The sequence below is a fragment of the Lonchura striata genome, chromosome 31, assembly GCF_050655825.1.
Source record: "Lonchura striata isolate lonStrDom1 chromosome 31, ASM5065582v1, whole genome shotgun sequence".
In the NCBI taxonomy this organism is placed as follows: Eukaryota; Metazoa; Chordata; class Aves; order Passeriformes; family Estrildidae; genus Lonchura; species Lonchura striata.
In genome coordinates this window covers 6,018,716-6,036,464 of record NC_140733.1, presented here as the reverse complement: position 1 = coordinate 6,036,464, position 17,749 = coordinate 6,018,716, and the positions used below count along the sequence as shown (strand labels likewise).

The 17,749-nt window shown below is 62.5% G+C and overlaps 2 protein-coding genes across 3 annotated transcripts; one reads left to right on the top strand and one right to left on the bottom strand.

Moving 5' to 3' along the window:
* Positions 1 to 135: 135 nt before the first annotated feature.
* On the bottom strand, positions 136 to 13,641 carry WNK3 (WNK lysine deficient protein kinase 3). Of its 2 annotated transcripts, XM_085563458.1 has the most exons (21): positions 13,441 to 13,641; positions 12,975 to 13,211; positions 11,533 to 11,705; positions 11,249 to 11,469; positions 11,029 to 11,186; positions 10,847 to 10,935; positions 10,539 to 10,758; positions 9,776 to 9,986; positions 9,121 to 9,251; positions 7,670 to 9,049; positions 7,475 to 7,591; positions 7,068 to 7,178; positions 6,964 to 6,991; positions 6,816 to 6,896; positions 6,090 to 6,679; positions 4,416 to 4,569; positions 4,039 to 4,085; positions 3,403 to 3,605; positions 2,881 to 3,092; positions 2,256 to 2,374; positions 136 to 1,709 (listed from the first exon to the last, which is right to left on the bottom strand). In XM_085563458.1, the coding sequence occupies exons 2-21, from the start codon at positions 13,107 to 13,109 to the stop codon at positions 1,584 to 1,586; spliced, it is 4,506 nt and encodes a 1,501-aa protein (XP_085419584.1). In that variant the 5' UTR covers positions 13,110 to 13,211; positions 13,441 to 13,641; the 3' UTR covers positions 136 to 1,583. The 2 variants fall into 2 exon arrangements, with proteins under 2 accessions (XP_085419584.1, XP_085419583.1); XM_085563457.1 differs by lacking the exon at positions 13,441 to 13,641 and having other exon boundaries at positions 12,975 to 13,298.
* A 1,324-nt stretch (positions 13,642 to 14,965) lies between these two features.
* On the top strand, positions 14,966 to 17,590 carry TSR2 (TSR2 ribosome maturation factor). The gene is made up of 5 exons (XM_085563587.1): positions 14,966 to 15,124; positions 15,325 to 15,415; positions 15,513 to 15,604; positions 16,165 to 16,401; positions 16,826 to 17,590. Exons 1-5 carry the CDS (start codon positions 15,044 to 15,046, stop codon positions 16,895 to 16,897), a joined length of 573 nt encoding a protein of 190 aa, XP_085419713.1. The 5' UTR covers positions 14,966 to 15,043; the 3' UTR covers positions 16,898 to 17,590.
* The last annotated feature ends 159 nt before the right edge of the window (positions 17,591 to 17,749 follow it).

Below are 17,749 nucleotides of genomic sequence, written 5' to 3'. Positions count from 1 at the left end.
CCGCCATTTTGGCCGCGTCGCGCCGCCATCTTGGGAAGGGCGAGGGCGCCCCCATTGGGTGGGCGGGGGGCGGGGCCGCCATCTTGGGCGCGGCGGCGCCTTCGCCAGCTCGAGTGTCGCGGTCCGGCCGCCATGTTGGGAGTGGCGCGCACCAGCCACGCTTTTATTTCTCACATTTTAGGATTTTTTTTTTTTCCCGCGCTTTTTAACAATTTCCTCACAAAACAAACGCCTTCCCCACCCTCTCGAACCAGAACACTCGAGAATTCATCCCAAAACCTCGCTGGCTTGGTGAAGGGGTGAGGTAGATGAGAGGAAAACACGACAAAATGACCCAAAAATGGGCTGAGGGAGGGGTACAGGAATGAGAGGGGGTTGTTGCACCAGTATGACCAGTATGGGCGGGGTGGGTCACCAGTAAACCCAGTACAGCCCACCTGCCTCCGCTGTGGTCACATTGGGAGAAATTCCAGGCCTGTGAGGGGCTTTGGGTGAAAAATGAGAATTTTGGGGGCTCTGGAGTGTTTTGAGGGGGAAAAAAAAGAATTTTTAGATAAATGAAAGGTTGGGGTTCAACTGTTTGAGTTTTAGGGCAAAACAAGGCCATTTAGGGGCTAAAAATTTGGGTTGCTTCATGTGGGGAAAGAAGAGTGACAAGGCCCAAAAAAAGGGATTTTTGTGTGAAATGAGGAGATTTTGGGGATGAAAATAGGGATGATACCCTGTGGGGGAAGGGCAGGCCCTAAAAGAGACTTTTTCGGATGAAATTATGCGATTTGGGGAGCAAAACCAGGGGTAATGTTGTGGGAGGGGTAAAAAAAGGGGAGATAGGCCCAAAAAAGGGGTTTTGGGGTGAAACAAGGCAATTTTGGGGCCAACAAGTGGCATCACATTTGGGGAGGTGAAAAAGAGTAGTGGAAAGGCCACAAAAAATGAGATTTTTTGGGGTGAAATGAGGTGATTTGGGGGCTAAAAAATGGGGACACCTCATGCAGAGAGGGAAAGGCCCAAAAAAGGGGATTTTGGGGTAGAATGAGGGATTTAGGGCAGAAAATTGGCGTGGGCAGGGCACAAAAAAGGGGAGTTTTGGAGTGAAACAAGGGGATTTGGGGCACCAGGAAGTGCGGTCACCTTGCAAAGGGGGAATGACCCAAAAAAAGGTGGGGTTGGGATACAATAGAGAGATTTTGGGGCCAAAAAGGGGGGATTTGGGGTCAAAATGAGGTGGTTTTGGGGCCAGAAATTGGGGTTCGGGGCGCTTGAGTATCCTAAAAAGGGGATTTTGGGGGTGAATTGAGGCCAAAAAGTGGGTTCAGCCCACATGGGCAGCAAAAAAGGGGAAATTTTAGGGCAAAATAAGGCAATTTTGGGGCCAGAAATAGGGGTCACAGCACAGGACCCAAAATAAGGGGAAGTTTGAGGTGAAACGAGGTCATTTTAGGGCTGGAAATTTGGGGTCACCAAATGCGGGGAGGGGGGTAAAACAAGGGGGTTTTGGGGTGAAACAAAGCAATTTCGGGGCTGAAAATTGGAAGTTTGACCCAAAATCTGGGTGTTGGAGGGGTCAGGGTCTGGGGCCCCCCTCACTCTGCCCCCGGGGGGAGGGGGCTGCCCCCCCTACGCAGGGCAGGTTTTGGGGGGGGCAGCTCCCCCCATTTTCGGGGGGTCCCACGAGTGCCGCGCAGGGTGGAGACCCAGGAGGAGGTGGCCTGGAGGGAGGGGGGGGCAAAAAAAGTGGTGTTCAGGTTTTGGGGATCCCCCCCAGACCCCCAAAAAGGGGGTGAAGTGCACCCCCAAGCCCCCAAACCCTCCAAAAACGACTGTGGGGATCCCCCAGACACCAAAAAAGGAAGTTCAGGGTCCCCCTCAAGCCATGCCAGCCCCCCAAGATGCCCCCAGCCCCCCAAAAATGGGGTGCAGCCCCCCCCAATAGATCCCCTCATACCCCCAAAAAGAGGGTTCAGCTCCATAAAAGCAATCTCAACCCCTCCCCAAAAAACCCTCACAGCTTTCCCACCCGCCCCGAGACTCCCAAAAATGGGATGCATGGCCCCTGTAGACCCCCAAAATCCCCTGAGCACCCCAAAAATGGGATGCAGCCCCCCAATAACCATCTCAGACCCCCCAAAAAAATCCCCCCAGACTCCCAAAAAGCCCTCCCGACCCCTAAAAATGGGATACAGGACCCTTCTAATCCCCCAAAAAAGGGGTGCAGGCATCCCAGACCCCCCCAAAAGTCCCCCCCAGCCCCCCACCTGGGCCCTGGCCGTGTCCTGGACCCACTCGTCCACCAGCCGGTGCAGGTCGTCGGTGAAGAGCCCCTTTTTTGGGGGGGCTGGGGGGATCGGGGGGCCCGGGGAGGGAGCTGAGGTTTCTGTGGGTGAGGGAGGGGAGTTTGGAAAACAGGGGAGCGCCCCAGGGTCCACCTGCACCCAAAAACCTCCTCCTGCACCCCAAAACCCCTCCCTGCACGGCAAAACCTCTTTTTACCCCAAACTGTGCACCCTCAAAATCCCAAAATCCCTTTCTGCACTCTAAAAATTCCCCTTTTTATCTCTAAACCTCCCCCTTCACGCACAAAATCCCCTCTTTGTACCCCAAAACCTCCCCCTGCACCCCAAAATCCCCTCCTTGCTCCCCAGCATCTCCTTTGCACCCCAAACCCCTCTTAGCCTCAACCTCCCAACACCCCAAACCTTTCATACCCCAAAACCCCCTCCCCCTGCACACCAAAACCTCCTCTTTTTGCCCCAAACCCCCTTCCCTGCACCCCAAAACCTCCCCTTTTTACCCCAACCTCCTTCCCCCACCCCAAAATCCACTCTTTGTCCCCCCAAATCCCCTCTTTTCCCCCCAAAATCCCCTCTTTTCCCCCCAAACCTGTCAGGGCCACTCCCCGGCCCCTCCCTCGTGCCCGGGCCCCCCGAGGCCGCCTCGGGGACCCCCCGTGGCCGCGCTGGGGGGGGGTCCCACCGCCCCCTCCCCATTTTGGGGGGTCCCCCCGGGCCTCTTTGAGGGCCCGGAGCCGCCGGTGCAGCTCCCGCAGTTCCCGGTCCTGCCGCGCCCGCAGCTCCAGAACCTCCTGGATGTGCCTGGGGGAACCAGGGGGGGGTCACGGGGGTCCCCAAAACCCTCCCAGGGCCCCCAAAACCTCCCCAAGACCCCCAAAATCTCCCCTGGGCCCCCAAACTCTCTCGGGGGGCTGCACTGGCAGCTCCTGGGACCTCCTGGACGTGCTTGGAGGGGTCCACCGGGGTCCCAGTCCTGCCACACTCACAGCTCCAGCACCTCCTGGATAAGCTCAGGTGGGGTCAGGGGGTGTCCCTAAACCTCTCCAAGCCCCCTTGGGACCCCCAAAACCTCCTCAGGACCCCCCAAATCCCCCCAAAGCCCCTCACTCACTTTTCCCGCAGCCGCCGCAGCTGCTCCCGCAGCGCCTCGTCCTCGGGCTCCGAGTCCCCGTCGCTGCTCAGGGGGGTCTCGGGGGACCCCGGGGGGAGCAGGGGGGCCCCGGGGGGGTGTGGGGGTCCCCCCAGCCCCCCACTCTCACTGCCTGAGCTGGGACCCCCCCAGTCGCCCTCGGGGTCGGCGGGCTCAGGAGGTGGCTAGGGAGGGACAGGGGGAGAGAGGGGTGACAGGAGATGGGGGTGAAGAGGGGGAGATTTGGGATCCCTGGGGCAGTTTTGGGAGTCCCTGGGACAGATTTGGGGGTCTCTGGGGTAGTTTTGGGGATCTCCGAGGCAGTTTGGGGGGTCCCTGGGGCAGTTTGGAGGTCCTTTGGAACAGTCTAGGGGGTCCCCAGGGCAGTTTGGGGGTTTCTGAGATAGTTCTGGGGTCCCTGGGGCAGTTTGGGGATTCCTTTGGCCAGTTTAGGGGGGATCCCTGGGGCAAATTTGGGGGGTCTCTGGGGTGGTTTGGGGGTCCCTGGGATAACTCTGGAGTCTCTTGGGGTAGTTCTGAGGTCTCTGGGGCAGTTTTGGGGGTGTCCATGTGGCAGTTTTAGGGTTCTTGGTGCCCTTTGGGGTCCCCAACACCCACCTGGCAGTGCCCTTGCCTTGGGGGGTCCCCGAGTTCCTCTGGCTCCTCTGTGGGACAGGAGGTCAGTGGGGGGGTCACAGGGGTAAATGGGGGTACAGGGGGGCACACGGGGGTATAAATGGGGGTACAGGCAGTGCAAATGTGGGTACGGGTGGGGCACATGGGGGTACCATGGTGGGGTACATGAAGGGCTATGAATGGGGGGCACAGATTGGGGTTTAGGGGTACAGGGGGGCACAGATTGGGGTTTAGGGGTACCCATGGGGGGACAGATGGGGTTTAGGGGTACCCATGGGGGGACAGATGGGGTTTAGGGGTACAGAGGGGGCACAGATGGGGTGTGGGGCTCCCCAGGGGTTTTGGGGTCCCCCCCGTACCTGTGTGGGGGTCTCCCCCCACGGAGGGGGGGCGCAGGCGCCGGGCCCAGCTCTTGATGCGGCGCCCCCAGCCCTTGCGGGGGCTGCGCAGGCGGGGGCACAGCCCCAGCGGGAAGGAGGCACCCCCGGGCGGGGGGCGGGCGGGGGGCACGGCCTGCGGAACGGGAACGGGATTGGGAACGGGAATGGGACTGGGAACGGGAACGGGATTGGGAATGGGAACGGGACTGGGAATGGGAATGGGACTGGGAACACGGCCTGCGGAACAGGAACGGGATTGGGAACGGGAATGGGACTGGGAATGGGAATGGGACTGGGGACACGGCCTGCGGAACGGGAACAGGACTGGGAACGGGAACAGGACTGGGGGCACGGCCTGCAGAACAGGAATGGGATTGGGAATGGGAACAGGACTGGGAATGGGACTGGGGGCACGGCCTGCAGAACGGGAATGGGATTGGGAATGGGAACAGGACTGGGAACGGGACTGGGGGCACGGCCTGCAGAATGGGAATGGGATTGGGAATGGGAACGGGACTGGGAATGGGAATGGGACTGGGGACACAGCCTGCGGAACGGGAATGGGATTGGGAACGGGAATGGGAACGGGAATGGCACTGCCTGCAGAACGGGATCGGGAACGGGAACGGGACTGGGAACGGTACTGGGGGCACGGCCTGCGGAACGGGATTGGGATTGGGAATGGGAACGGAAACAGGATTGGGGGCACGACCTGCGGAATGGGAATGGGATTGGGAAGGGGAACGGGTCTGGAGGCACAGCCCTCAGAATGGAAATGGGAACAGGACTGGGGGCACGGCCTGCAGAATGGGAACGGGATTGGGAACAGGATTGGGAACAGGAATATGGGAATGGAATCAGGAATGGAAATATGGGAATGGGGATGGGAATATGGGAATGGGAACAGGAAACAGAATGGGAACGGGATTGGCAACAGGAATGGGAATTGGAATATGAGAATGGGGATGGGATTGGGAATGAGGATGGGAATATGGGAACGGGAATGGGAATTGGGATGGGAATAGGGGTGGGAATGGGGATGGGAATGGGATCAGGATTGGGGATGGGGATGGAATGGGAACAGGGCGTCAGCACAGCCAGGGTACACCAGGGTCAGCGGGATCTTGGGGTTGAGGGTTTGGGGACACTCAGGTTTTGGGATTGGGGGAACAGCACAGGCTGGGGTTGAGGGGACACTGGGGCCTGGGGTCATCACGGTCTTGAGGTTTTGGGAGACATCAAGGTCTTGAGGTTGGGGATTTGGGGTCATCGGGCTCTTGGGATTTTGGGTTTCGGGGATACTGACATCTTGAAGTTAAAGGGGCATCAGGAGCATGGGGGTTTGGGTTTAGGGTCATTAGGGTCTTGGAGTTGGGGGTCATCAAGGCCTTGGGGCTGAGGTTCTGGGGTCATTGGGGTTTGGGGTTCAGGGACACCAAGGACTCAGAATTTGGGCGACAGGGAGTTTGGGGTTGGTTACAATCATTCCTGGTCTTTGGGGAACACCAAGGTCTTGGGGTTTGGGTTTGGGGGACACCAAAATTCTGGGGATAAGGACAGGGGCCTCTGGTCCTTGAGGGACACTGAGACCTTGGGGACTGGAGGACACCTGGGGCTCGGAGGCATCCAGCTCTTGGGGTGGGGAACACTCACCTCTGGTCCCAGGGGTCCCTCCTGTCCCCAAGCACCGGTGACGAATGTCCCCAGTCCTTGGGGGTCACCTGGTGGCTCTGGGGGCCCAGTGACGAATGTCCCCAGTCCTTGGGGGTCACCTGGCTCTTGGGACACATCTGGCTCTGGGGGGTCGGGCGGTTCCCCGGGTCTCTCCTGCTCCCACGGGGCAGTGGCTGTCCCCTGTTCCTGGGGGACACCCAGCTCTGTGTCCCCAGAGACGAGGGGCTCTTGGTGGTCATCGAGCTCCAGAGGTTTGGGGACAGCCACGTCCAGATGTCCAGAGCTGGGGTCACTCCGCCCCAGGCATTGGGGAGCCCCCAGATCTTGGGGTTCGGGGTTGATCCTCTCTGGTGCGACCTCCTGGGGACCAGTGACAGCTGTCCCCAAAGCCTGGGGGACACCCAGCTCCTCCGCTTTGGGGACATCCAGGTCCTGGGCGTTGGGGACCCCTGTCTCCGGCCCCCCCGGCCCGTCCTGCTCCGACGCTCCGCTCTTGTTTGTCCCCTGTCCTTGGGGACCCCCCTGGGATGTCCCCAGGGCTCTCCGGGTGGGAGGGGGTCCCCCGGGGCCTGTGGGGAGGGGACACCCCCGTCAGGGATGGGAGGAAGGGGTGACACCCCGTCAGGGACAGGGGTGTGGGTGACACCCCCCAGCCCTGGGGGGTGGTGGCAGGGCCGTGTCCCCTCCCAGCCCCTGGGGACGCACCGGTGGCCTCGCGGTTCCGGATGGTTTGGTTGATGCAGAACCTCCAGCGCCCCACGGGCGATGACTGGGGGGGGCCTTCCCCTGGTGGGGGGCGAGGGGTCAGCGGGTGGGGGGTGACCCCAGCCCCCTCCCCTTCTCCACTACTCACCACCTGCTGGCGGCTCCAGGGGTCCCACCTGGGGGGAGACACATTTGGGGGGTCAGAGGGGGGTCTGGGTGGGGGGAGGGGGGAGGTGGGGGCAGGGGGAGCACCTGGGGGTCTGGGGCGGGGGTCCCGAGGAGCTCCCGCGCCTGCGTCACGATGGCCTTGAGCTCCTCCACGAACTTGTCCCGCTCCCCCTCCAGGACGAAGTTGTCCTCGACCTGCAGGGGGGACACGGGTTGAGGAGGGGACAGAGACTGGGGAAGGGGACATGGACTGGGGACATGGGGACACAGAGTGGGGAGGGGGACTCGGATTGAGGGGGGATGTGGGTTGGGGAGGGGGACACAGACTGGGGAAGAGGACGTGGTTTGGGGGGGCACAGATTGAGGGAGGGGGACACGGACTGGAGGCAAGGGACTTGTTTCAGAGGTGGACATAGGTTGAGGAGGGGACAGGGACAGGGGACAGAGACTGGGGAAGGGGACACGGGGACAGCTCGGGACTTGGGGGTCACCATGTAGCAGGCGATGTCCTCAGGCGCGTCCCCGTCCACGTCAAACCTGAAGGTGACCATCTTGCTGTCGTGGGTCTCCAGCTGGCACTCCACCGTGTTGTCCCCAGCTGAGGACACCTGGGGGGTGGTGACACTCTGTGACCGTGCTGGGATGTCCCCACGCAGCCCCCCACAGCCCCCCAGCCCCGCTCTGACCTGCAGCACGGTGAGCTGGAAGCGGGCGGGGCGCTGGCACGACGCACGGCGCTGCCGGGCACGCGGCCCGGGGACCTCGGGGACATCAGGGACGCGCAGCAGGGACGCGGCCTCGGCGGGCACCGAGGGGTCCTCGGGGCCAGGGAGCACTGGGGGTTGTGGCACTGGGGATGGTGGTGGCATCTCTGGGGCTGGTGGCATTCCCATGGCTGGTGGCATCATGGATGGTGGTGGCATCTCTGGAGCTTGTGGCATCCCCACGGCTGGTGGCATCATGGATGATGGTGGCATCTCTAGAGCTTGTGACATCCCCGGGGCTTGTGGCAGCACAGTTGGAGGTGGCACCCCTGGGGCTGGTGGCAGCACAGATGAAGTTGGCATCCCTTGGGCTGGTGGCATCATGGGTGGAGCTGGCATCCCTTGTGCTGGTGGCATCCCTTGTGCTGGTGGCATCACCATGGCTGGTGGCACCATGGATGACGGTGGCATCTCTGAGGCTGGTGGCATCATGGATGATGGTGGCATCCCTTGGGCAGGTGGCACCCCTGGGGCTGGTGACACCCCCATGACTGGTGGCATCACAGACGGAGGTGGCATCCCTTGTGCTGGTGGCATCATGGATGGAGTTGGCATCTCCGGGGCTGATGACATCCCCATGACTGATGTCATGATGGACAGTGGTGGAACCCCCAGAGCTGGTGACATCCCCACCACTGCTGGCATCCCTGGAGCTGGTGACATCCCTGGCACCAGCTGCGGCTGCATGGCGGGGACTGGCTGTGGTGGCATCCCCTGGGCTGGTGGCACCCCCTGGGCTAGGGGCATTCCCTGGGCTGGTGGCATCCCAGATGGTGGTGGCATTCCTGGACCTGGCAGCATCCCCTGGGCTGGTGGCATTCCTGGACCTGGCGGCATCCCAGGGGTTTTTGGTGGCATTCCAAGGCCTGGCTGCAGCTGCACCATGGGGACCAACTGTGGTGGCACCCCAGCCAGGGGTGGCACCCCTTGGGCTGGTGTCACCCCTGGCACTGATGCCATCCCCTGGGCTGGTGTAACCCCCGGAGCTGGTGGCATTCCGGCTGGAGGTGGCACCCCCAGAGCTGGTGGCACCCCCAGAGCTGCTGTCCCCCCTGAGGCTGGTGGCACTCCTTGCGCTGGTGACACTCCAGGAGCCGCTGTCACCCCCGCAGCTGCCAGTGCCACCCCTGCTGCCACTCTTGGTGCCATCCCCGGCCCCGGTGCCCCAGGTGCCACCTGTGGCTGTGCCCCCACTGTCACCGACCCCCCGCCACAGCCACAGGGGTCCCCCTCAGGCCCAGGTGGCTCCATGGCGGCTCCTCCGGTGCCATCCTCTGCTGTCCCCTCGGTCCCCTGCGTCACCTGCAGGACACGGGGCAGTGCCAGGGGGGTCTGGACCCCTCCAGGACCCCCCCAGTGTGACGGGCACTTACCAGTGGTGGCACAGGGGGGGACACCCCATCCTGGGGTCCCTGTGGGTACCCCCAGAGCTGCTCAGGTGCCCCGGTGACACCGCAGGGACCGGGGACATCTGTGGGGGGGGCGTTGTCCAGGAGCCCCTCAGCTGTGGGGAGGGAGCAAGGGGGGGGGGGGTCACTGCTGGGGGGTCTCACTGGGGGCAGGGGGCACTTTGAGGGGCTGAGGGCAGTTTGGGGGCACAAAAAGGGGCAATTTTGGGGGGGCTGGCAGCAGCCTGGGGGTCCAGGGGCAGTTTGGAGGGGGTGGGGGAAGCCCAGGGGTCACACCAGTGACAGGCAGAGGGGCAGTTCTGGGGGACCAGGGGCAGTTTTGGGGGCAGTGGGGATAGTTTGGAGGGGCTGGGGGAAGCCCAGGAGTCTGGGGGCAGTTTTGAGGGGTTGAGGACAGTTTTAGGGGGTAGTTTGAGGGTCTGGGGACAGTTCTGGGTGTCCAGGGGCAGTTCTGGGGGCACTGGGGGCAGTTTTAGGGGGTAGTTTGAGGGTCTGGGGACAGTTCTGGGTGTCCAGGGGCAGTTTGAGGGTCTGGGGACAGTTCTGGGTGTCCAGGGGCAGTTCTGGGGGCAGTTTTAGGGTACAGTTTCAGGGTCTGGGGGCAGTTTTGGGGTCTCACCAGGGCCGGGCGGGGGTTGCTCCCGCAGCAGCTGCTGCCGCACGTGCTGATCGACCTCGGTGTCCTCGCTCTCGGGGGCCCCCCGGCTCTCGGGGCCCCCCCGGCCCTCCGCCTGCTTCTTCTCCCGAGTCTTCCTCACCAGCGCCAGCCGGTCCCGGATGGATTTGGCCACGGCCTTGGAGTCGCTCTCGTGGAAGAACCCAGATTTCACCTGAGGAGGGGAATTTGGGGTGTCCAGGGGGGCAGCAAGAGCTGGGGGGGGGGCTCAGGGTTGGTTCCAGAGGGAATTTTTGGGGGGTGTTGGTTTTGGGAGAAGTTCAGGGATGAATTTTTGGGGTGTCAGTTTTGTGAGAGGTTCAAGGTGAGGTTCAAGGATGAATTTTGGGGAGTGTTGGTTTTGGGAGAGGTTCAGGGATGAATTTTTGGGGTGTCAGTTTTGGGAGAGGTTCAAGGTGAGCTTTAGGGATCAGTTTTGGGGGAGAGGTTCCAGATGAGGTTAAAGGATGAGTTTTGGGACATTGTTGGTTTTGGGAGAGGTTCAAGATGAGGCTGATAGATTAATTTTGGGGTGACTTTTGCTCTGGAAGGGGCTCAAGAAAAGTTGGTGGAACCAACTCGGGTTCCCGGGTGGATTTTGGGATGTCACTGCCTTTGGGGGTGTTCAAGATGAGCTTGAGCCACAATTTTGGAGGCTCATTGCATTTAGGGAGAATCGAGACCAATTTGCACCTAACCCTGAGGGGTTTTGGGGTCACTCCCTCACCATCTCATAGGCCACCTCCTCAGGGACATCGGCCTCCAGGTTGAAGCTGAACTCGATGGCCTCGTTGTCCTTGTGCTTGCCCTTGAGCTTTTTGGGGTCCTCCACCCAGAGCCGCAGCGCCAGCGCCGGGTCCAGCCCCGCGTCCTCCTCGGCCAGCTCCACGCGCAGCCCCGTGTCTTCGGCGAAGAACGCGTGGTCCAGCAGGTCCCGGATGGACAGCCTTGCGTGGGGGGACAGGAGTGTGGTCAGTGTGGTCAGTGTGGTCAGTCCTGGGTGGCCACGGGCCCCCAGACCACCACCCCACCCACCTCTCAGCCTTGTTCTGCCGGATGCAGCCCTCGATGATCTCCTTCACCTCGGGGTCCGTCACCTTGTGGAAACTCGCCGGCTTGATGCCCTGTGGGGGAACACGGTGACTTGGGGGGCTCTGAGGGGGGTTTGGGGGGCTCTGGGGAGGTTTGGGGGTCTCAGGGGTTGGTGGGACACCCACGCTGGTGACTTTGCGGTAGATCTGGGCGGCGTTCTGGCACTCGGAGTAGGGGTACTCGGACGTGCCCATCTCCAGCATGCACATCCCGAAGGCGTAGACGTCCACGGACTCGTCGTAGCGCTCCTCGTACATCTCGGGGGCCATGAACTCGGGGGTCCCTGTGGGGCGGGCGGTCAGGGGGGGCCCTCAGGGGCGTCCCCGAGGTCCCCGCGGCGCTCACCGATGACGCTCTTGGCGAAGGACGTGCGCATGAGCGTGGCCAGCCCCAGGTCGCCGATCTTGACGGAGCCGGTGGGGCCGGTGATGAAGATGTTGTCGCACTTGAGGTCGCGGTGGATGATGGGCGGCGTCCTCGTGTGCAGGAACTGCAGCCCCTTCAGGATCTGCCGGCACCAGCTCCGCAGCACCTTCGGCTTCATCACCTTGAACCTCTTGAGGTACCTGTGGGGTCCCATCAGCCACGCCCAGACCCCCCCACGGCGTTCCCTCGCGCCCCCAACTCACGTCTTGAGGGTGCCCGAGGTCATGAGCTCGGTGACGAGGACGATGCACTTCTTGCCGCGGAGCGAGGACTCCCAGGAGTCGTAGAAGCGGACGATGTTGGGGTGCTGCAGCCCCTTGAGCATCTCGGCCTCCTCCTTGAAGCGCTGCTGCTCCGCCTTGGTCAGCTTGCGGTCCTGGGGGGCACAGACACACCCCAAAGTCCGGCAGCGGCGTTGGCTCCGGGCTCCAGGGTCAGCGCTAGCAGCCCCCAGCCCCAGGATGGTCATGATTGCCTTCATCATCATTCTCCAGCCCCAGGATCATCATCACCATCATGCCTAAACCTCAGGGCCATTGACAGTACCATCATCATCATTCTCCAACTCCAGTATCATCATCAGCAGCAGCACCATCAACCCCAAATTCCAGGGTTGGTGTTATCATCATCATCACCATCAATCCCAAATTCCAGGGTTGGTGTTAGCATCATCATCATCATCAACCCCAAATTCCAGGGTTATCATCATCCCCATCCTCAAACTCCACGGTTGTTGTCATCACCATCATCGTTATTCTCCAATCCCAGTATCACCATCATCCCTAAACCTCAGGATCGTTGTCAGCATCACCATCATCATCATCCTCCCCAACTCCAGGGTCATCATCCTCACCCTCAAACTCCATCATCATCATCCTCACCCGCAGTTTCGGGGGGTAGCAAAGCACTTTGGGGGACAAGTGGCTCAATTTGGGGGGAATTGATGGGATTTGGGGTGGCTGTGGGTGGCAGAGGTGGGAGGGGGGTGAACTGTGGGGGTCGTGGTGAATTTGGGGTCTCAATTTGAGGGGCCAGTCAGGGGGCTCATGATGCATTTTGGGGTGTCCCTATCTTTGGGAGGGGCTCAAGGTGAGCTGAAAGGCTCATGGGTGAATTTTGGAGATCACCAATATCAGAAGAACCTCAAGACAAATTTGAGGAACCAATCACAGCTTTGAAAGGGTTTCAACATCAATTTGAGGAGCCAATCAAGGGGTTCATGTTGAATTTTGGGGTGTCTGAGTTTGGGAGGGGTTCAGGGTGAGCTCAAAGGACCAACCGTGGGATTCAAGGGTGGCTTTTGGGCATCACTGATATCAAAAGAGCCTCAAGCGGAGTTTTGAGGAGCCACTCACAGCTTTGGAAGAAGTTCAACGCCAACTTGAGAGGCCAATTAGGTGCTTCATGACAAATTTTGGGGAGTCCCCATCTTCCAAAGAGCCTCAAACCCCCTCCAAGCACCCACCATGACAAATTTTGGGGTGTCCCCATCTTCCAAAGAGCCTCAAACCCCCTCCAAGACCTCCCTACACAACCACTCCATCCGATGTCCCAAAAGAAGCCAAATTACACCTCCCACCCACCAACTCACGACCCCCAGCCCCCCAAAAACTCACCCCTCACCCCCATCCAGCTCGGGGCTCACCTGCAGCTCACACCAGGCCACCTCCACCCAGGTGTCGGTGTCGAATCCCTTGAAGACCGTCTTGAAGGCGCCGCGCCCCAGCTCGATGTCGAACTTGAGGAAGCGGCCACCGGGCGAGGTGGCCACGGCCTTCATCTCCGCCTCCTCCTCCTCGCCCCCCCCGAGCCGGGGGTCGCCCCGCGGGCCGGGGTCGCCGCCGCGCTCGCCCCGCTCCTCCTCCTCCAGCACCTCCACGCTCTTGCGGAAGAAGCGTTTTGGGGGGGCGGGGGGGGACGCGGGAGTTTTGGGGTCCCCCAGATCGGCCGCCATGGTTGTCCCCACTCCCCCCCCCACCCACCCACCCCAAAAATTTTAGGGGGTGACCCCCCCCACCTCCGCCGCCCCCTTGCCAGCCCACCTGCCCCTATGGATGGGGGGGGAGGGGGCCGCGTGTCCGGGGGTGGTTTAGGGGGTCTGGGGGGGTCACCTCGATTTTAGGGGTGTCCCCCCCCTCGGGTGGCACCGGCGGTGGCCGCGTCACCCCCTCCCCCGCGGGGGGGGGGGGACCTGCGGGGGAGACAAAGAGGATTCGGTGAGGCGGGAATCAGGGGGTGGGAGGGTGTAATTAATAAGGGCAGCGGTGTTAATTGGGGGGGTCCCCGAAATCTGGGGGGGGTGGAAGCATCCCCCCGCCCCCCCCCCGCACAGCGGCTGCTCTTCCTGCGGAGGAAGAACTTCCGGGGGCAGCCCCCCCCCCAAAAGGATGCTACAGGTACGCCCGCCCCCAAGGATGCCATAGGTACCCTCGGGATGCCCTCGGGTGCTCTGGGTACCCCCCAAGGACGCTGTAGGGACCCCCCAAGGATCCTATAGGGACCCTCGGGCCCCCCCGGGTGCCACAGGTACCTCAGCCTACCCCGCTGTGGGGGTCTCCCCTATGTATCCTATAGGAGTGGGGCGTGCCCAGTTGTGACCCCTGTAGCCGCTTGGGACCACCCTAGCCCACCCCCTATAGCCCCCCCCGCCAGTTCCTGTGTGTCCCCTATAGAGCCCCCATAGAGCCCCCCAGCTCCTAAAGCCCCTCTACCCCCCCATAGAGCCCCCCCACCCCTACAGCCCCGATATTCCCCATTGATCTCCCCACCCCTACAACCCCTGTGCCCCCCTAGACCCCACAGAGCCCCCCAGCCCCTAAAGCCCCCCTACCCTATAGAGTCCCCCAGCCCCTATAGCCCCCCACATCCCTCCAGCCCCTGTGTGCCCCCCACCCTCTATAGTACCCCCATATCCCCCCGTGCCCCATATCTCCCCATGCCCCCATATCCCTCCTGTGCCCACATATCTCCCCGTGCCCCCATATCCCCCTGTGCTCCCATATCCCCCTGTGCTCCCATATTCCCCCAGAGCCACCTGTGCCCCATATCCCCCTGTGCCCCCATATTCCCCCGTGCCCCATATCCCCCCTGTGCCCCATATCCCTCCTGTGCCCCATATCCCCCTGTGCCCCCATATCCCCCCTGTGCCCCATATCCCCCTGTGCCCCCATATCCCCCCAGAGCCACCTGTGTCCCATATCCCCCCTGTGCCCCCATATCCCCCCAGAGCTACCTGTGCCCCCATATCCCCCCGTGTCCCATATCCCCCCTGTGCCCCATATCCCCCTGTGCCCCCATAATCCCCCGTGCCCCATATCCCCCCGTGCCCCCATATCCCCCCGTGCCCCATATCCCCCTGTGCCCCCATAATCCCCCGTGCCCCATATCCCCCTATGCCCCATATCCCTCCTGTGCCCCATATCCCCCCATATCCCTCCTGTGCCCCATAACCCCCCGTGCCCCATATCCCCCCACAGCCCCCTCACAGGCCCTAGCCCCCCACCCTCTCACCCACGTCACGTGACCACCGCCGCGCGGGGGCTGTCGGGAGCTGTAGTCCCGTTCTGCGCCGAGGCCACGCCCCTCGCCCCCAGCCCACGCTCTGCCCCGCCTGCCCGCCACGCCCCCAGGCGCCCATGGGTGATTCGGGGATCGCTCCGTGCCTCGCCCGCTCGCGGGTTCGGCGCTCGGCCGCGCGGCCTGCGCAGCGCCGTCATGGCGGCCCCCGGGGTGGAGGCGCGGGCGCTGTTCGCGGAGGGGGTCCGCGCCGTGCTGGGGGGGTGGGCGGCGCTGCAGGTGAGGGACGCACCTGGGCACACCTGGGCACACCTTGCGGGGGGCACTGGGGAATCTGCGAGCTGTGCTGGGGGCGTGGGCGGCGCTGCAGATGAGGGGGGACAGCGTGCGAGAGCTCCGGGGGGCACTTGGGGACACGGAGGGGGCACCCCGGGGCCAGCGCCGGGTGTCCCCATGTCCCCCCCGGGCTGTCCCCGCAGCTGGCGGTGGCGCAGGGCTTCGGGGGGCCGCAGGGTCCCGAAAAGGCCGCGTGGCTCAGCTCGGCGCTGCTCGACTTCTTCACGCAGAACGGTGCGTGCTGCCCCTCCCCACCCCGGGGAAGGGAGGGTCGGGGGTGGGGAGGGACAGAGGTGACAATCCCCCTCAATCCCCCCCATCCCCCCCCCAGCTGACCTGGAGCAGGAGGAGGTGGAGGATTTCCTGGCCGAGGTGATGGACAACGAGTTCGACACGGTGGTGGAGGACGGCAGCCTGCAGCAGGTGGGCTCCCAGTACGGACCAGTATGGACCAGTACGGACCAGTGTGCTACCAGCAGCTGGCCAGCCTCCCCCAGGCACTCCCAGTACAGCCCAGTTTGTCCTGGGGCTGCTCTCAGCATCTTTCAGTGGCCTTTGGCCCTTCCTGGTACCCTTGGTGCCTTCCCAGCTGCTCCCAGTATAAACCAGTATGGACAAGGATGTTCCCAGTAGGCACTCCCAGTTCATCCCGTTCCATCCCCAGACTGTTGCTACCATCCTTCAGTGCTCTCAGAGCCTCCCACTATAGACCAGTTTGTTTTCAGTGCTCTTTTACTTCCTCCCAGTCCATCCCAGTCCCACACATCGCCCTTCAGCATCCCCCACATCCATCCCAGTACATCCCAGTCCATCCCAGGTCATCCCAGTCCCACATATCACCCTTCAGCATCCCCCACACCCATCCCAGTACATCCCAGTTCATCCCAGTCCCACATATCACCCCTCAGCACCCCCCACACCCATCCCAGTCCATCCCAGTGCCCTCCCCAGTGGATCCCAGTCCATCCCAGTGTCCCCTGCAGGTGAGCCGGGAGCTGGTGACCCTTTTTGCCCGGGCGCGGGGTGGGGACGTGGGGGGCGTGGGGGCGGCTCTGGGGGCTCTGGCCCGCCGTGGCCCCGCCCTGGCTGCTGCCCTGGCCACCGCCCGCCCCGGGGGAGACCCCCAGAGCCCCCCCGGGACCCCCCCCACGGCCCCCCAGAGCCCCCCGGAGCCAGGGGAGGAGGAGGAGGAGGAGGAGAGCGGCGAGGAAGAGGAGGAGGTGAGGGGTGACATCACTGTGATGATGTCATGGGGAGCTGATGATGTCTTTGCTTGGGAGCCAATCAGATCGGGAGGGTGCTGATGATGTCATCAAAGGGGGTGGGGATGTGGTGATGACATCATGGGTTGTTACTCTGAGTGTGATACTGATGACATCATGAAATTGAGGGGGGGGTGACTCCCCAGGACCCCCAAATGAGGAGGGGCTGGGGGTGATGATGTCATTCCTGATGATGTCACTCAGTCCTGATGATGTCATCAAATAGGGGAAACGGGGGGAAGCTGGAATAGGGGTGGGGGCAGTGATGGTGTCACCAAATTTAGGGAGAGGGACCCCCAGGACCCCTGTGGCGGAAGGGGAGGGGCACTGCTGATGTCACCAAGGGGGTGTGTGACACTGATGACGTCATTGTCCCCCCCAGGCCATGGAGTGCGGGACGCCCCCGCCCCCCTCGGACGGCTGGACCGTGGTGCAGCGGCGGCGGCGGCGATGATGGGGGGAGGGGTGTCCTGTGTGTCCCCCCCCCAGCTTGGGGGACACCCCTCCCCCACCCTGCTCCCCAAACTGGGGGGGAATAAAGGCCCCTCCCCCCACGGGGGTGTGGGAAGAGGAGCTGTGTGATTATCGGAGGGAGAGGCCGCTTAGAGAGCCCCTGGCCCCACTGCGGATCCCTCTGCGACTCCAGCCAACCCTCCCAGTATAACCCTGTCCCATAACCCAGTCCCTCCCAGTTTAACCCAGTCCCTTCCAGTTTAACCCAGTCCTTCCCGGTATAACCCTGTCCTATAACCCAGTCCCTCCCAGTTTAACCAGTCCCTCCCTGTTTAACCCTGTCCTATAACCCAGTCCCTCCCAGTTTAACCCAGTCCTCCCAGTGTAACCCAGTCCTTCCCAGTATAACCCTGTCCTATAACCCAGTCCCTCCCAGTTTAACCCAGTCCCTTCCAGTGTAACCCAGTCCTTCCCAGTATAACCCTGTCCTATAACCCAGTCCCTCCCAGTTTAACCCAGTCCCTCCCAGTATAACCCAGTCCCTCCCAGTATAACCCAGTCCCTCCCAGTATAACCCAGTCCCTCCCAGTTTAACCCAGTCCCTCCCAGTGCTCCGCCCCTCGCCCAACCCCGCCCACCATGGCGACCGCTCTGAGGCCTCCAGGCTAGTGAGGGGCGTGGCTTTCTCACCGCGCGTTGTGATTGGTTGTCTTCCGCACGCGTGGGACCGCCCTTCTCCTTTCTCACGCGGTGATTGGTTGGCGAGAGCGGAGGCGAGCGGCGATTAGCCAGCTAGACTTAAACCGGGTGGGCGCGGGCGCTGATTGGCCGCCTGCGCTCGGGTGGGCGGAGC